General features: G+C 27.8%; 1 protein-coding gene across 1 annotated transcript; it reads right to left on the bottom strand.

Moving 5' to 3' along the window:
• Positions 1–8,102: 8,102 nt before the first annotated feature.
• Positions 8,103–14,884, bottom strand: LOC112687595 (vigilin-like). The gene is made up of 12 exons (XM_025560389.1): positions 14,711–14,884; positions 11,815–12,030; positions 11,345–11,527; positions 10,695–10,848; positions 10,431–10,609; positions 10,227–10,358; positions 10,013–10,159; positions 9,587–9,742; positions 9,164–9,517; positions 8,709–8,927; positions 8,273–8,491; positions 8,103–8,207 (listed from the first exon to the last, which is right to left on the bottom strand). The coding sequence occupies exons 1-12, from the start codon at positions 14,882–14,884 to the stop codon at positions 8,103–8,105; spliced, it is 2,238 nt and encodes a 745-aa protein (XP_025416174.1).
• Between the last annotated feature and the right edge of the window lie 1,417 nt (positions 14,885–16,301).

Raw genomic sequence — 16,301 nt, 5'->3', positions numbered from 1 at the left:
CTCAGTGTGCACCTTAAAAATTATGAACGTGGCTATTTTAATGATAATATTTTCTAATAATGGCTATCTTCTCCTCCAAAATCGACATTCATCGCTTTTTTTTGATATCTGCACAAAAGATTAATAAATAAGAACTTTTCTATATGTTGAGGTACCGATGTATTACACTTGGAAAACAACAGGGAAATAACTGAAACACCGAATTCAAGTTCTCTTAGATTTGATTTGGTATCAAATCTGGAGATACTTTAAGTTGATTTTACACGGTCCATATTAGTTATACTAATATTACTATATTATATCATATTTATGTCACCGAATAGTACTCAGTTAAATTAAAATTATACAAACAATTATTAAAAACAATTAAAAACTACCCTCAGGGGAACACATTGTGTTACGGGCCTAGCAACCCCGAGGACCCCGAGCTCTTACTGGCGGAAAGCTCCAAGCGAGCGATTCCAGTAAGAAAGCTTAATCCCTATAAGGATTAAACACCTGATGGAAGGCAGCAGTATCCATCAGTACTGAAGCAAGGTGGAAGAAGAATCTTCTAGTACGGCTCGTTATCAGACTATTTTAGGCGAAACTTGAAACAAGTTTGACGGCTGGAATACTACGATAAGGAAAGCAAAGGGAAACTACCTCATAATACTCCCATGATATAGCAATGAAAATAGACAAGAAGAGGAATATAAACACAGACAATGGGAATCGGAACCAGGAATCTGGCAGAGGAAGAAGGAGCAGGGTTTCCCAGGTCGTCATCCAGCGAAAACCAGGCCACGTAGTTATAGAAGTTATACCAATTCGGTGTAGTAAATTATAATTTTTCTTTGAAATACTTATAATAGAATAATTTATTAAATAATCAATTTCAAATTAAACCTTTAATGAGGAAAACAGACGCAAAATCGTTTAGCACTGTATAATCGTTGAATTAATGAACCGAGACATTTCAAACGCTGACAGGTTGTGGGTTTATCGCCACCATTCAAACGATTCAAAACTCAGCAGACGTCTATCGTTTATCACAAGTCACAGACGAAGCGTTGAAGTTAATTAGCTAACTGCCCTCTATACTAAAATAACTAGTTTAGGATTTTTGTAAATTACTCGAGACGACAAGTGTATTAATTGAAATGAACGACAATGGGTGGGGTTTCAGTTAAAATCACGAAAATAAACAGGCGAAAATAAAAATCGTGAAATATTTTAACAGCAAAAACATTAAAATCAAAATACTATATAAAATAAAATTTCAATTTGATATTTTTCCTCAACTTGTGTTAGTATATAAAATACATCATCACACTATGCTATGATCACAATATATATAAAGTAATTATATATAATATATAAAGCTTGACAGCGGTTAGGTTTAACCACGGTTTATCTTTATTATGTGATCCAAGACGCAATAGTATAAAATTACATTATTGATTATCTAGTATTATATTATAAAGGTATACCCACTAACAAAAATAATTTCTTTCTTTTCGCTGTTAAAACATTTCGTGATTTATACATTCGCGATATTTTTTCACGATTTTCACATGAATTCCAATGGGTGTCACGAGCAAACCGTAAACAATTGAAAAGTCGCGAGCAATACGATTGATCACCTGACAGGAGTTTTTTTTCAAAACTCTTTGTATATATCTTGAAAAGCGTCGTCATTTGTGTTGTGATTTTCTCATATCATATATCTAGTTATAATACACATTATAAATAGTGATCGAACTAAGGCATGAGATTGATACGATATTGGTCATTCGTTTCTAAAGTTCAAAAAAAAAAAAAAGAAAATCACTACTCCTTCACCAATTGGATTTGTTCAACCTAGTTAGATAATTCAGTTTAGAGTTCCAATCACTTTGAATTAGTCCGAGTTCGAGACAGTCGATCAATACGCAAAAATACATTTTATCATCTAATACATTGATTTAAGCAATATTATGTTGTAGGTAAAATATATAATAATAGTTAATTAGATAATTGGTGTTTGTATTGAGTAACTTGGAGATGTAAAGGATACAATTTACCTAACCGTTAAATAGTCTTTAGTTAGCGTTACTTAAGAAATAATTTGAAGACACACACGGGATTATTGTACATAATACTGTATAGTAATTGGATATAAATTGTATTAATTATCTACGAAATTAAATTGCATGATTTTAGACTACAATATTCTAAGTTACTCTGATAATAATAAAACAATGCGTGTGTATGTGAGCAGTGTGGGCGGCAAAACCTTTCACAGTTTGATAATACTATTAATTAGTATAAATAAAAATAATCATGTATGTTATTCGTATTACATAACTGTGGACTGCAGATAGGTGTTCAGTGTCCGTTATACGAATGTAGGCACATATAACCCATGAATATGAAAATATAGTGCTTTAATATTTTATTCAATCTTACTATTCTTACATGATCTTTATTGTTATCTAAAAATTATCGTTTTACAGATAATAAGTAGGTGGATGATTTTTTTTACTGAACAAACTATAGGTTTTCTTTCACTACCTACTCAAATCTTCCGATGTCAATCAATATGTCGTAAAACACATTTTTTTTAGATAGTTCAATAGCATACAATGTGTACCATTATGTTACTGAGTAATATTAAACAAGCGCATAATAAATGGGGATATTGATAATTATAAAGGGGAGGCAGTTATACCCGGAAATTTGACCCTTAATCTGCACAAACCAGCACTGCCAATCATGTTAATGTTGTAAAAACACATTTATTATACGTCGTATGACCAATAAGTACTGCAATACTGATGATAACCATGTACTCGATTGTTTTACATAGTTAAACTATTATTAATGTTTGATATTGACATTATAATTGATTTTGCGGTGTGGGTGGCTACAGGTACCATGGTGATTAACAGGAATTTATTTTGTATGCTCAGGTTAGAGGTTAAACGATAAAGGTTTTTGATTTATGCTTACTCTCACTTAAAGGGCATTGCAATCAGACCGTTTTTTAGGGGTTTAGTGTAGGCAACAATATTAAATCGAGTGTGCGAGCCGTATATATGATTGCGTAATAAATGATCATTAGTGTTAGTGAGGAGGCCGGCGATAATAATTAGATTCCTAAGTATTAATATTTATTTCTTATTTTTTTTAAAAAGTTTTATGTTTTTATTTAATTGTTTTAAATTGTTTGAAAAAAATTTGAACCCAAGTAATTCCCATCACTAATTAATAGACAGTATATTAGAAAGCATCGAAAAACAACACATGTTGAGACCTGTATTTCAGGGGTACCTACTATACTTTTAGGCATTATCTTAATAAAACGTGTAAGTATATTTAATAAATTATAATGTATAAATAGTTAAATAAACATAAATCATATTTTTTATTTAATATTGTGGTAATGAGTCCTAATGAATATGTTCTCCTTGAATCTCGTATATTTTTCTCAGACAGCTACAATTATTTATGATTTGTATTTTTGTAGCCAATTTCAACTGTTAATTTATCATAATAAGTTTTTACGCGAAAATTTAATTTTAGTTTTTCTTTTACGAAATATAATTTATTTTTCGCTAAACATTTTAGAATAAATTACATTTAATTTAATTCAATTATTAATTTAATTATAATAAAAAAATAGTTAAATTTTTGTGGTTTTTTTTACATATTTTTGAAAAATTAGATCATATTTTAAGAATTTTAGAGCATATTCTGTCAGTTTTGTAATGATATGCGTCTAAGCATTCATTTAATTTTTAAAATTGAATGTATAATTAAATAATTATAATAATCGTAAGACATTAAGTATAATAATAAGTCGTAAGTATTGAGGATAAGATATTATACACACACATACATACATACATGCGCTCACACACACACAATATTAGAAGATATAAGGAGCAAAGTTTTTAGTAACAAGGGAAACGCGTTCTTGTTAACCTTTTGTATAGACGGTCAAGGGTGACTGTGAATGACTACGCAGATCGTCTATGCAGAAAAACATAATTAATTGTAAACGTTTTGTAATAATTCAAAATACGTGTATTAATGTGTGTAAAAGAAGTTTAAATAAAATTAATAAAAATGAGTAAAAGAAAAAGTTATTATTATTTTAAAGTACAAATTGGTTACCGTATCTTATACCTCAACCGTCAACCACGGTTTTCAACAGGCAGGTCGACACAATCATCGGAGAGGTAATATTATTTTTTGATAATATAATAAGTAATGATTTAAAATACATATAAATATTTCTCACATAACTTAAAGTCTAAAATTTTTAAATTATTACAGTTTTTAGTGCATATTTAATAGATTTTAACTGCATTAAATGCATAGCCTTGGTAATTACCTATAATATATAATATATCATATTATGATGTTTGTATTTCAAGTATTTTCAATTTCTTCGAAAAATTTTTGCTTTACAAAATTAACATGTAACATATACATTTACATTTGCCTTCTACACTTTAAGTTTAATTTTCGTGTGTTCATAGTGAGACATATATAGGTACTCCCTAACCATCCATCATTCAGAAACTGGTATCTTAATGAAATCTTATTGAATCTTAATAAGTTTTATACTATTTTCAGTAAAGCTATCAGTCAACAGTTTATGATTTATTATTTATAACGTATACTCGTACGCCGTATATTTTAAATGTTTACTTTGAATAAATATTTTACATAAATTGTATCATGTAATATCATTTTCTCCGTAATAATCAACTATATTGAAAATTTATGAACGCTTCTCTTATTCTGTTCATAATCAAGGTCACTTTGTTCTAAATACTGAATTCAGGACTTGTTCAAAAGCTGTGCAAAATGTACAAGGGTCAAATACGTAACATATTTTATAAATTACAATATTATTACTTGGTAAACTCTCTTAAATTACTTTTATATTATGTTCAGTGGCGTATTTTCGAGGCGGGTTCCCGGGTATCGATTTCTCCCAAAGGAAAAACAAATGTTCAAAAGCCGTACATGGCTTGCTACGACGATACAGAGATAGAGAACTTTAATTTATATTACCTGATTGTAAGTAACTATTAATTTTTATTTTTAATAATAATATAATAATATAATTTTTGTAATCATAATAAAATTTAAAACCCTTCTTCTTTAAACATTTGAAAATACGCCACTGATTATGTTTTTTTTTTTAACTTGTATCAAGTGCTAAAAAAATCGATTATTTTACGGTTATAATAGTTACATTTTTTTACTGAAATAATGTTAGTCTTATACTACACAGACTGCATATATTATTCGTCTTATATAATATTTTGTTTACGAGGATTAAGGAGGGTGTAGACATTTTCTTTCGGCGAATATACATAAACGATGTATATTTATCATAAAAATTAATCATATTAAAATTAATTGAGGGATTGTAGAAAAAAAACTACGTTTTTACGATTGAGTGAGTTTAAAAATGACAATTTATTTTTGTGTGGGCGTGTATGAATCGCGTATCTGCAGACTCACATCTAGTATCGATCAATAGCAGGCTTATCCACTTTTCGGGTTATTTAAACAAGGTCACTTGATTTGAGTCTTACTATAGAATTCATTTCGCTTACCAAATGGTCAATTATACCTGAAAAATAATACCGAAGTAACTTCGGTGAACATATATGTACATATTTCTATTTCTATTGCTTTAATTTGTAATCATCAATTCAAAGTTAGTTTCAAACATTATTGTTCTATAAAAAAAAAAAAACTAAATCAACGTAGATTTATTAAATCATAATTTTTAATTTTTTTTAATGTGAGCTAGGCCAGAATTGAGCCGTCGACTGTTATGACTTACACGACTCAGAGCTCAGCGCTGCGACCAATGAGATAAGAGAAACAATCCGCAATAACGAGTGCACGTGGAATATTCGCTATAGTTTAATATAACCATTTAACATTTAACGTGTATTTATATCTACGATATAACCGATAAAACCGAACATAAATTATTATCATCGAATATTTTATTATCAATCCGATTCTTCGCAGCGATTTATTAGGGCAAAAAAAATGAATCCCTCGGACGACGGTTAGGTCGACACGGGCACGAAAATAATATTTCCAGTAAGTGGTGGGAAAGTATTATAAACTCGGTTGGTTAAACTTAATCGATTTCATATAGTTTTAACTACAAATCCCGTACGGGCTTGGTACCGTCGATACGTATAGGCGCTAACGTATATTCAAGGGGTAGTTCATATAATATACACTTTCGGTAAAGGTGTTGGCTAGTGATGGGTTGAACTGTTCGAATCTCAAACCGAACCGAACCCTTGATGTTCGGTTCGGTTCGAAATTCGAACTCGGTATGAAAAAAAAACGAACCGAACTATTAAACATCTTTAATAAAAATACTAGTAATAAAAAAACTTAAAATACAATAGTAATTAATAATTATGGTTGATTTAATTTGTAGGTAGGTACAATGTACATGATAAGAATAGAAGTATTGCGTTCGAGTTCGAGTTCGACTTAAAATCATAATAGGTTCGGTTCGGTTCGGTTCGAAAAAATAATTTAAAGTTCGGTTCGATTTAAAAAATCAGGATTTGACCCATCACTAGTGTTGACTATAATAAATTTATAATTTTTTTTTTCAATGATGTAAGTGATTTTTAAAATAATAATACTTTGGGTATAAGACTAGTTAGAGATCCCAACACATTCACAACCGAACTCACGTTTATAAGGGCACACCAGTGCTCGATTTGTGATGAGATGCAAGGGGACGGTGTTCCCAGGGCCGAATTAAAGGGGTAGACAAAATAAGCAATTGCTTACGGCCAAAAAAAAATTCGGCCATAATTTTTAAAATCAAATTTATATATATATTAAAAATAAAATTTAAGAATTTTTTTCTCATGAGTAGTTATGAATTTATGATTTTATATCATAAATAATTTTATATTATGGTTATAAAATTTGTTTGTTAGTACAATTAACTAATTGGTACCAACAGGTACACCGTGTACCCCAAGTAATTTTCAGAAGTTTTTTGCGTTAAAATTATAACGCTCAACAAGTTTTGGGGATGCTCTTTTTTTTAAAGTAAGCAGATTCCTCCTTTAATTTTAAGTCGAGCACTCAGTCACTTTAGAATATTATTGATTAAAAATCGGTTCACAATGTGTTTGAACAGAAAAGACATAATTATAAATGAGACGGCTAACGGCTCGTAATGGTTATTGACATAATGAAAAAGAAATTGATTATGACATAGATGTGCAACGTGATAGTAAAGCGATTATCAAGGAATTGCTTGAGAATCTAAAACACTTTTAGTAATTACATACATGCCATTCAATGTTATTTTAACACATCATAGTCTATATATATATGTTTGTGTGTATACGAAGCGATTTTTTTCGAAGAACAGCGAAAGTCCTGCGAAAAACCGATTATTTACGAGTATTGGATGATACGTTATTTTTCGAAAAATATATTGCTTAAGTTTACATATATATACGAGTATTTATTTTGTTATGTACCGATATTCATATTTAACACATTTATACGTATTAGTATAAAGTACATGAAATTGTATTCGCACAATAAATTCTTATGGTATATGATCAATTAATTTACAGCGATTTTTTTTTTTTTTAATTTGTTTGGCTTCAATGATTTTACGTTTAAGGTAAATTTGTTTTTAGGTAGTTTAGATATTATTACCTATTATTTAGAACTCTTTAATAATCCTCTTCTATTTTTTTACATCAATTAATATGGAATAAAAATATTTATAACTGTAGTTTAGTTCACTTTATGTAATAAAGAATATTATCATTCAGTAGCGTAGCTATGATTTTAAAATGGAGGGGGCCAAACCCAAAATACTAAAAGAACATAATCAACAATTAACAATAAGTTTGTTAATATAGTAATTTTTGTATTAAATTTATCGTATTTAATATATTTTATTTCATTATAATTACATTTAAATTTATTAGTTTAATTATTTTGACTAATCTAACAAAAAAAGACGTTGAAAATTTTGAAAATAAAAATGTTTTCATTATTTATTTCTACCAAAAATCAAAACAAACAATTGGTTGTACTCGTAGTTAACGCAAGCTTCTATTTTTGTTCATATTAGTTTTTTTTTGAATTGAGGGTCCCAAATCACGAAGGCCTCGGTGCGTCGCACCTACTGCACCACTGCTACGCCGCTGTGTAACACGATTATTTATTAATAATTTAACGATAAAACAATAAGTGTTAGTATAAAACTTACCAAGTCAATAATAATATTATCGATTTCATTTTTGACTTTTTCAACATGATCCTTGTAGCCTTTGATCAAAACTTTAGTAGAATTGGAATTAACTTGTGGAAATGTAACAGTAACTCCATTATGTTTCTCACTTATCTGTTTTATTAATTCAGCGTGGTGGGCAACAAAATTATGACAATATTTTGGAGGAACGTTTATAGTGACTTCAATTATGTTTTTCTATAACATTTTAATGTTTTACGAGATTATAATTATTATTATTATTGTATTATAATTCTCGTATTAAATAAATAAATAAAAAGGTAATAAATGTTAATTATTATTAATTATGTTAATTAATTATTTTTTATGTAATAACTGTTAGTCATAGGTTTATTTTATGACTATAATAATTCCAATAACTATAAATAAAAATATTTGTATAGTAAATACTAACCAAGTATTTAGCAATTTCTTCAATCTTACGTTTCGCTTCTTCAACATTTATTTTGTCACCTTTTATGATGACAGCACTATTACTAGAAGATATTTTCGGAAATGTTATAGACACTCCATTGCAATCATTAATAATTCGATTGATAACTTCACCACGTCTTGCAATAAAGTAATTATGATACTTTGGATCAACATTTACTACAGCTCGAATAGTATTTTCCTAAATCAAAATTTTTAATGATTATATGGTTAACTTTTTTAGTTATATTTAGGTACATTAATGATTATTTTAATTGTTTATCTTAAGTTATTTTATTTTATATGTCTTATATATCAATAGTTCATTATTGTAAAGAAAACTATGAACAATTATGTAAATATAACCTCAATACAATTTCAATAAAAAATAGACAGGTTAATTTAAATATACGTGCATTTGTATTGAATTATACATACCAAAACTTTAGCATGGTCTAAAAGTCTTTGTTTAGAAAGAGCAACATCTGATTTGCTATCACTGATCACAACTCTATCTCCAGCACCAAGATTAGGAAATTCAATTTTAACATCACCACATTCTTTTTCCAATTTGTTTAAACATTCTTTTTGATTGACTACTAAAGTGCCATGATTCTTTTCATCGATTTCTACACGTTCTTTGATGACATTACTAATAATATCGGCTATCATAACTTCAAGTTTTGCTTTTGCTATATTAACATTCTCTTTTTTACCAACAATAGTTATATTTTCATTAGTGGAATCAGTTTCAGGAGGGAAAATTATTCTTGTATTTGTTAAATATCTGATCTGGAATCCAAGTGTAAAATCATAAATTAACACATTATACCCTTATACTAAATTATTTTAACAACATACCTTTTTAACATTGACTCCATTTGTTCCAATTAAATATTTGTGAAACTTCGGATTTACTTTCAAATCAAACACATATTTATGAACTTCATCAACCATTGTCTGAATTTGTGTAATAACATTTTTAACATCATCTTCAGGTCCTTTGATAACTATAGTCTATGAATTAAAGTTTAGCTTTAAAATATCTGTTTACAATTTTTGTAATTGATTTTAGCATTTGGGAAATGTTCTTGAAAATTTACTTATTGTATTAGGGGAAGGGAAGCAGTTTCTTCTCTTGAGATAATCGTCTCCTGCTCAAAGAGAGAAACTGCCAGAGATCAGGTTCGAATCGATGTCTGAGTGTATGTCACGCATATAATAACTTATACAATTGGTTAAATTGTCATTTTAATTTATAAGTTTAATAAATAAGTATATTCTTACATTATCTCCTTTAACAGTTGGTAAATTCAATGTCACATTACCACCACAATCTTCTTTTATAGATTGAATGAATTTATTCCCAAGATTTACAATGGCATTTCTAACTTTAACATTTCCCAACACCATTTCCTTTGTTATTATGTCTCCCTAAAAATACATGATTGATAAATTAAAAATAAAATTGAAAAATAAATAATCTTTATAAAAAACCAACAATTTCATTTTGTATTTCTTTAATCATATCATAAGCGATTAAAACTTTTCTTTTATTTCCCATGACTTTAATAAAATCCTTATTGTCTCCTTCACGTGGTAAAAAAATTCTCGTATCAGTCTCTTCTCTAATCTAGAATATTAAATTATATAAATAACAATATTTCTAAAGGTCGAATCATAGAAGTTAATAAATAATAATTACCTTTTTAATAAATATTGCTCTCTTTCCAGGACTAAGTTTGTGAAATTGTTTAAAAATAGGAATTTCCAACACATAATTGATTTCATCCAATACTTCGGCCAATTCAGCTAATGATTTAAATGCTTTATTTACATCATCGTTCAAACCTTGTATTTTAACTAAATTATTTCTAGCCTCAACTAAAATATCGAACCAAATATTATTTATAAACTCTCAAAATACAAAAAATACAAACATATTAATACTATTAATACTATTAATTACCTGGACTGGGAAATATAATTTTAACATTAAATATTTTCTGAAGTTCTCGAACTTTTTCACCATTGAGTCCAATTATCGCTCCGTGGTGACGTTGATCAATTGTTATTTCTTTTTCAATTTTACTTTTCAACTTAATTATAATTTCCTCCAATTCCTAACAAAAATTTTAATTATTAATAAATTACGAAAGAAACTATTTGATGGAAATTTATTAAAATACCCGATGTCGTTTATACATAATACTTGTAAATTTTTTTCTAAAAAAAAATATCAGAAATCTTTTAAAAACTTTTAAACCTATAAGTAATATTAAAATTAAAAGTTCATTGAATTCGTATATTATTATATCAAAATTCAATATTAAAATCCTCATTTATTTATTTTTTACTATAAAAGTATAATAAAAATTATCGACATTTTAATTTAGAAATCGTGACATTTTCAAATATTTATCAAAAGATTTAATTTTAATTTAATTAATAAAATAAATAAACTAGTACGGTCACAATTAGTCATTTTAAAAATAGACATTATCTGTTATGTCAATTTTTCTCCAACCTATTCATTCCAGTCATTCTTTTCGAAAATGTATTTATTTAAAAGTGTTAAATTTAAATTCCGATTCATTATAACATATTTTTGATACATACTTGAACTACTTTTTTCGTGGAATCCTTTGTTCCAGTTATATAAATTATGTTACCCGAATTTTTCATACGCGGTATTTGAACACGTGCTCCTGTACGTTTTTCAATATTCTTAAGATTAAGTCCTTGTTTGCCCAATAACATACTTCGATGTTCTTTTGGAAACTGTGTAGTAGTAGTTTTAATCTGAAATTTTAATTTTTTAGTTAAAATTACTAAAAAAAATATTTTTTTATTTATCTATCCGTAATAAAACTATAAAATAACAAATGATTCATCAAACATTTTAAATTATTATGCACATTTATATATTATAATATTAAAAAATAATAATAATAATAATAAATTATTCATAATTCGTACACAAAAATATAATATATAATATATATTTATTTATTATATATATTATATATAATAAATATTATTTTTATCAGTTTATCTTATTAATTCCAATTTAATTAAAACTTATTTACTTGAGTTTGGTCACTTGTGATAATCTTTTGTTTTGCTCGTTCAATATTAACTCTATTGCCGCTGATTAGTAAAGTCAGATCCATGGTTTTTGAAATATAAATCTCCAATCCTACATTACACTCTTTCCCAATTTTTTTATATACTTCCTTACATTTTTCTTGCTCTAATTGACTATTCCTCTCCCAATATCGGTCTTGGGCAGGTATAGTAATTATCTACAAATTTAACAAAATAAATATTAATTTATTATTCTATTTATATTCTAGATATAACTCAACAAAAACTTTCTAAACTATTACTATTCATACAGAAAAATGTTATTTAAAATCATAATAATGATTTCTTTATTATGTAAATAATTATTCTATAATTTGTATGTTATTTTTTATTTAACTGTTGACACAAAGTTATTATAGCTCAACAATTAAATCGGCGAATAGTAAGTTCCTACACGAGAGAAGCAGGTAATCAATTACATATGTTAGTTTCTACACGGTAAAAATCAGGTACCCATGTAAGTTCCTACACGGTAAAATCCAGGTACATATGTAAGTTCCTATACGGCGGAAAAAGGTATAAATATATATATACGATGTATATAAAAATAAATATATGATAAATATAATGATACAATATAATAAAAATCGCATAACGCATTTTCACAAATAATTATATAATAATTAGATTTGTTATTGAAACTTTATACGCTGGTATAGCGTGGTATAGCTATTTAATACAATTATACATTCAAATATACTTAATTTAAAGCAAAACGTATACGAAATCACTGGAAAATACAAGCTACAAGCTGATAATAGTATCCCGATTCCCGACTCGACAAATTTACAACTTTTTATCATCAATAAAAATGATACAGAACTTGATTTCGGTTTGATAATCTTAAAATGACTTATAACTATACGCAGTAAAATGTACATCTAGTTATTTCTTTTAAAAGTTTTGTTAGTATTGTTTGAAACATCCGTGTGTCCGTACATGTCCGTCTATACTAATCATATACAGTTATACAAAGTCACAATGAGCGAGAATGTATCATTGATGTTGAGTGAAAAAGGCAAAGAACTGCTAGTTTTGAATGATTTAAAATTTTTTAAGCATCATACATCTAAAAAAAATGAAATTACGGGGCGTTGTGTTATAAATAAGTGTAGTGCAAAAGTTTATACTTTGGGTCAAAATGTCCAATTAATAAATCTAGATATTTCGTGTTTTGGTCACATTCATGCAAGTGATACTACTTTAAAACGACAACAAATTAGTAATTCTTGCAAAAGAAAAGCTGTAGACTATAGTTGGAAAATGCGTTTTGCGATTTTTATTATATTTTTTACTTTTTATATTATATTATATTCAATCGTGAAAAAGGAAAATGCGTTATGCGATTTTTATTATATTGTATAATCATCATATATTTATTTGTATATACATATTTACACCTTTTTCCGCCGTATAGGAATTTACATATGTACCTGGTTTTTACCGTGTAGGAACTAACGTATGTATTTTTTTTACCTGCTACTCTCGTGTAGGAACTTACATTCGCCCATTAAATCATGTGAGTAAGATAACTAAGTATGCGTTTTAACATTAATATACAATAATCATTGTCATAAAATAATATTAGTATACTAATATCTTTTATAAAATATAATAATTTGAGATAATTTTAAAATAGGTGTTAATTTTGATTGACCAATTAAAATTTAAAAGTAACGAATAACATATCAACTGGTTAAAGATGTGATCATTTAAATGAATAAAGTAGAAAAGAATTTGGGCTTAGGAGTATGGTAATTGCGTAGAAGAGCTATTATAATAAAAGAAGGGAAAATATTAGATTTATTAATGTTAGAAAACCTGAGATAAATTGGAAAACGGTATATCGTCCATAAGACTATTAGGTAATAGGATATTATTAGAACCAGTGATGGAGGCGCAAGTAGCTTTGGAAAGAGGTTTGATAAGAGGAGACGTGAGTACAATATTTTTATTTTGATGATTACAAGTGGGTTGTTTTGCGACTTTTAAGAAGTAATTTATATTTAGAACAACCTTTATAGTTGGAAGTATGATCACCCACGCAAAAGCAACACTTGGTTAAACTACCTTTCTCTTTGATGTAACTGTTTCAGGAGTGATTTCCCCTGCGTTTAACACAGCGTGAAGGATGAAGGGTCACCATCATTTCCGGTATGGTGATGGTAATAGTTAGCTTAGAGTGACCGTAGCTATATCATTTTAGACACTGAGGTGAATCACTATAAATCTTATTGGGTAATTCAACTTACACTTTTGTGTGCAACATTGATGGTTCATTAAGATTTTTTTTATCATTTGTATTTGGATTAATTGCAACAAAGAAGAGCGGAAGCGTATGGCCATTTTAAATGACACTCTTAATTGTTTTGCGGGAATCTAATTCCAATCGGTCATCTGATATATATAGTAACCTGATGTTTTTATATTGATAGTAAAAAATAAATTCATTGGTTGTAAATTGAACGTCACAAGAGGTGTCGAGTTTGATTTCTTTGTCCACTTCGCTCGAAAAGACAGCGAAACGATTAGGCGAAACTAATGGTTTAGTGTTTTCCCCGTATGGATTGGAGAATTAGGCTATGATAGCAGCGAGCGTTTGGGTTTGGTAGTAAGTGGAGAGGGTATGTTGTCCATCTTGAAAGTGAAGTCGCGTAAATATAATACCGTGAACTGAACTAACTTAACTTAAATAAACTAATAAAGTAACTTAACTAAAATTGCGGTAACGGAACTGACAAATTATAATCATACTGACATGCGACCGTGTTACAAGTCAATATCAGACTGATCGTTCTAATACTTATTAATTACTATTAAATTGGTATGATTAATTACTTCGTTCACCGTTGAAGATTTAACATTACTCCGTTTTTTAAATGGTACAGTCCCAATTGTATTCGATGTCTTCGAAACTGGCAAAGCTGGAAATACAAGATCGTAGCTATTGCCATTATTCATAGCATCTCCTGAACTAGGTTGGCCTGACACCATTGACACATTTTTCATCATTATAATTGATGTTCTGGACAGGTACTGAATTACCTTTTAATTAATTAAAAAATTAATTTATTCGAATTCGATATCAATGTTCAACCAATATTGTGCTTCAGAAAGTGATTTGATACGTCATATAAATCAACTAAATGTTGTATAATTATAAACAACTAATAAACTAAATCACCAATAGTTACAAATATGCAAAATATAATTTTATATCGATTAATAACGACTAATAATGCAATTTTTTTAAGTCTGTATTATCAAACGATAATCGATCGAAAAAATAAAATGTTCATATAAAAATCAAATATGTATTTAAATATTAAAAAGTGCATTTTCACATACAGTGCTCTCAATATACGTGAATGTCACGTGTGAAATCCAAAATAAAAACGAATAACCTTAATTTAATATTGTACTATAAATATTTCATTAAAACTTCAAGTGCATAACATAAAATTACTAATATTCATCATTATAAAAATGGATATATATTTGGATAAACACGTATCTCACTTTTACACATGAATTCCATGATATGTGTTTTAAAAGCTCTATTCACATATATGCTTGTATATTTTTAGTCTTGTATGTATTTAAATATTGTTTAGTTTCAAAAGTGATCTGATCGCAAGGAGAAGTGCTGTTTATTTTTAAATTTTTAACAAGACAGTTAAATGGATCGAACAAAATAGGAGTACTTATTGTTTGTGATATGCTTCATAAAGAAATCTTAGAAAAGAAGCAAGAACCATTTAAAAAAAATATTATGGGTTCAACAATGGATTAGTAGAAGAAATAGTGTTGGCGCATTAGTTTGTTTTGAATTAAGAAATCACATTTATCACGTGGTTCACTATTCGTGTTCGAGAATAAACTGGCCTAAAATTACCTAATTGCATTCAACTTCTGTCCGACGTGTTGGACTGCATGCAAGTTTGAGCATGCAAGAGCATTGCATTACGTATTATAAACTTCACATTTGTTCAATTTTGTTCTTGCACGAGTAAAAATAAGCATGCGGGAAAAAGCATATAAGAAATTTCAATAGTGTGAACCCGGTATAATGCTTTATTTTTAACTTTTAAAGTTCACCTACGTATTGTGTAAATCAGGGATCATCAAAATTTTAATACTCTGTACCCCTTTTTATCAATTAACTTTTTTGGGTACCCTTTTTTAGTTAGAAAAACTAAAATAAAAAATAAAAAAATTAACAACATACAAAATTACATTTTTATTTCATTAAAACATAATACATAAAAAATTTTAAAAACAAAAATAGTTTTCTTTCAAAAAAAAATTAGTGAGAAGGTTTAGCTTGTTTTTGTTGGCACAGTTGATCAATATTGGGTTCTAATTTATTTTAGTACATTCTTAAATCATCTTCAACATTTAACTTGTTTCTATATTTACTTTCAAACTT

This window comes from Sipha flava, unplaced genomic scaffold (assembly GCF_003268045.1).
Source record: "Sipha flava isolate LNK unplaced genomic scaffold, YSA_version1 35a_pilon_pilon, whole genome shotgun sequence".
Classification (NCBI taxonomy): Eukaryota; Metazoa; Arthropoda; class Insecta; order Hemiptera; family Aphididae; genus Sipha; species Sipha flava.
This window is presented reverse-complemented; position numbering and strand designations above follow the sequence as displayed.

Excerpts from the sequence above, each read along its gene's own strand:
- LOC112687595 (XM_025560389.1), bottom strand. The coding sequence starts at position 14,884 with ATGATGAAAAATGTGTCAATGGTGTCAGGCCAACCTAGTTCAGGAGAT. Across the intron at positions 12,031-14,710 it reads AATCTTCAACGGTGAACGAA|ATAATTACTATACCTGCCCA; the intron begins GTAATTAATCAT and ends TTAAATTTGTAG. Across the intron at positions 10,610-10,694 it reads AATTATATTTCCCAGTCCAG|TTGAGGCTAGAAATAATTTA; the intron begins GTAATTAATAGT and ends TCGATATTTTAG.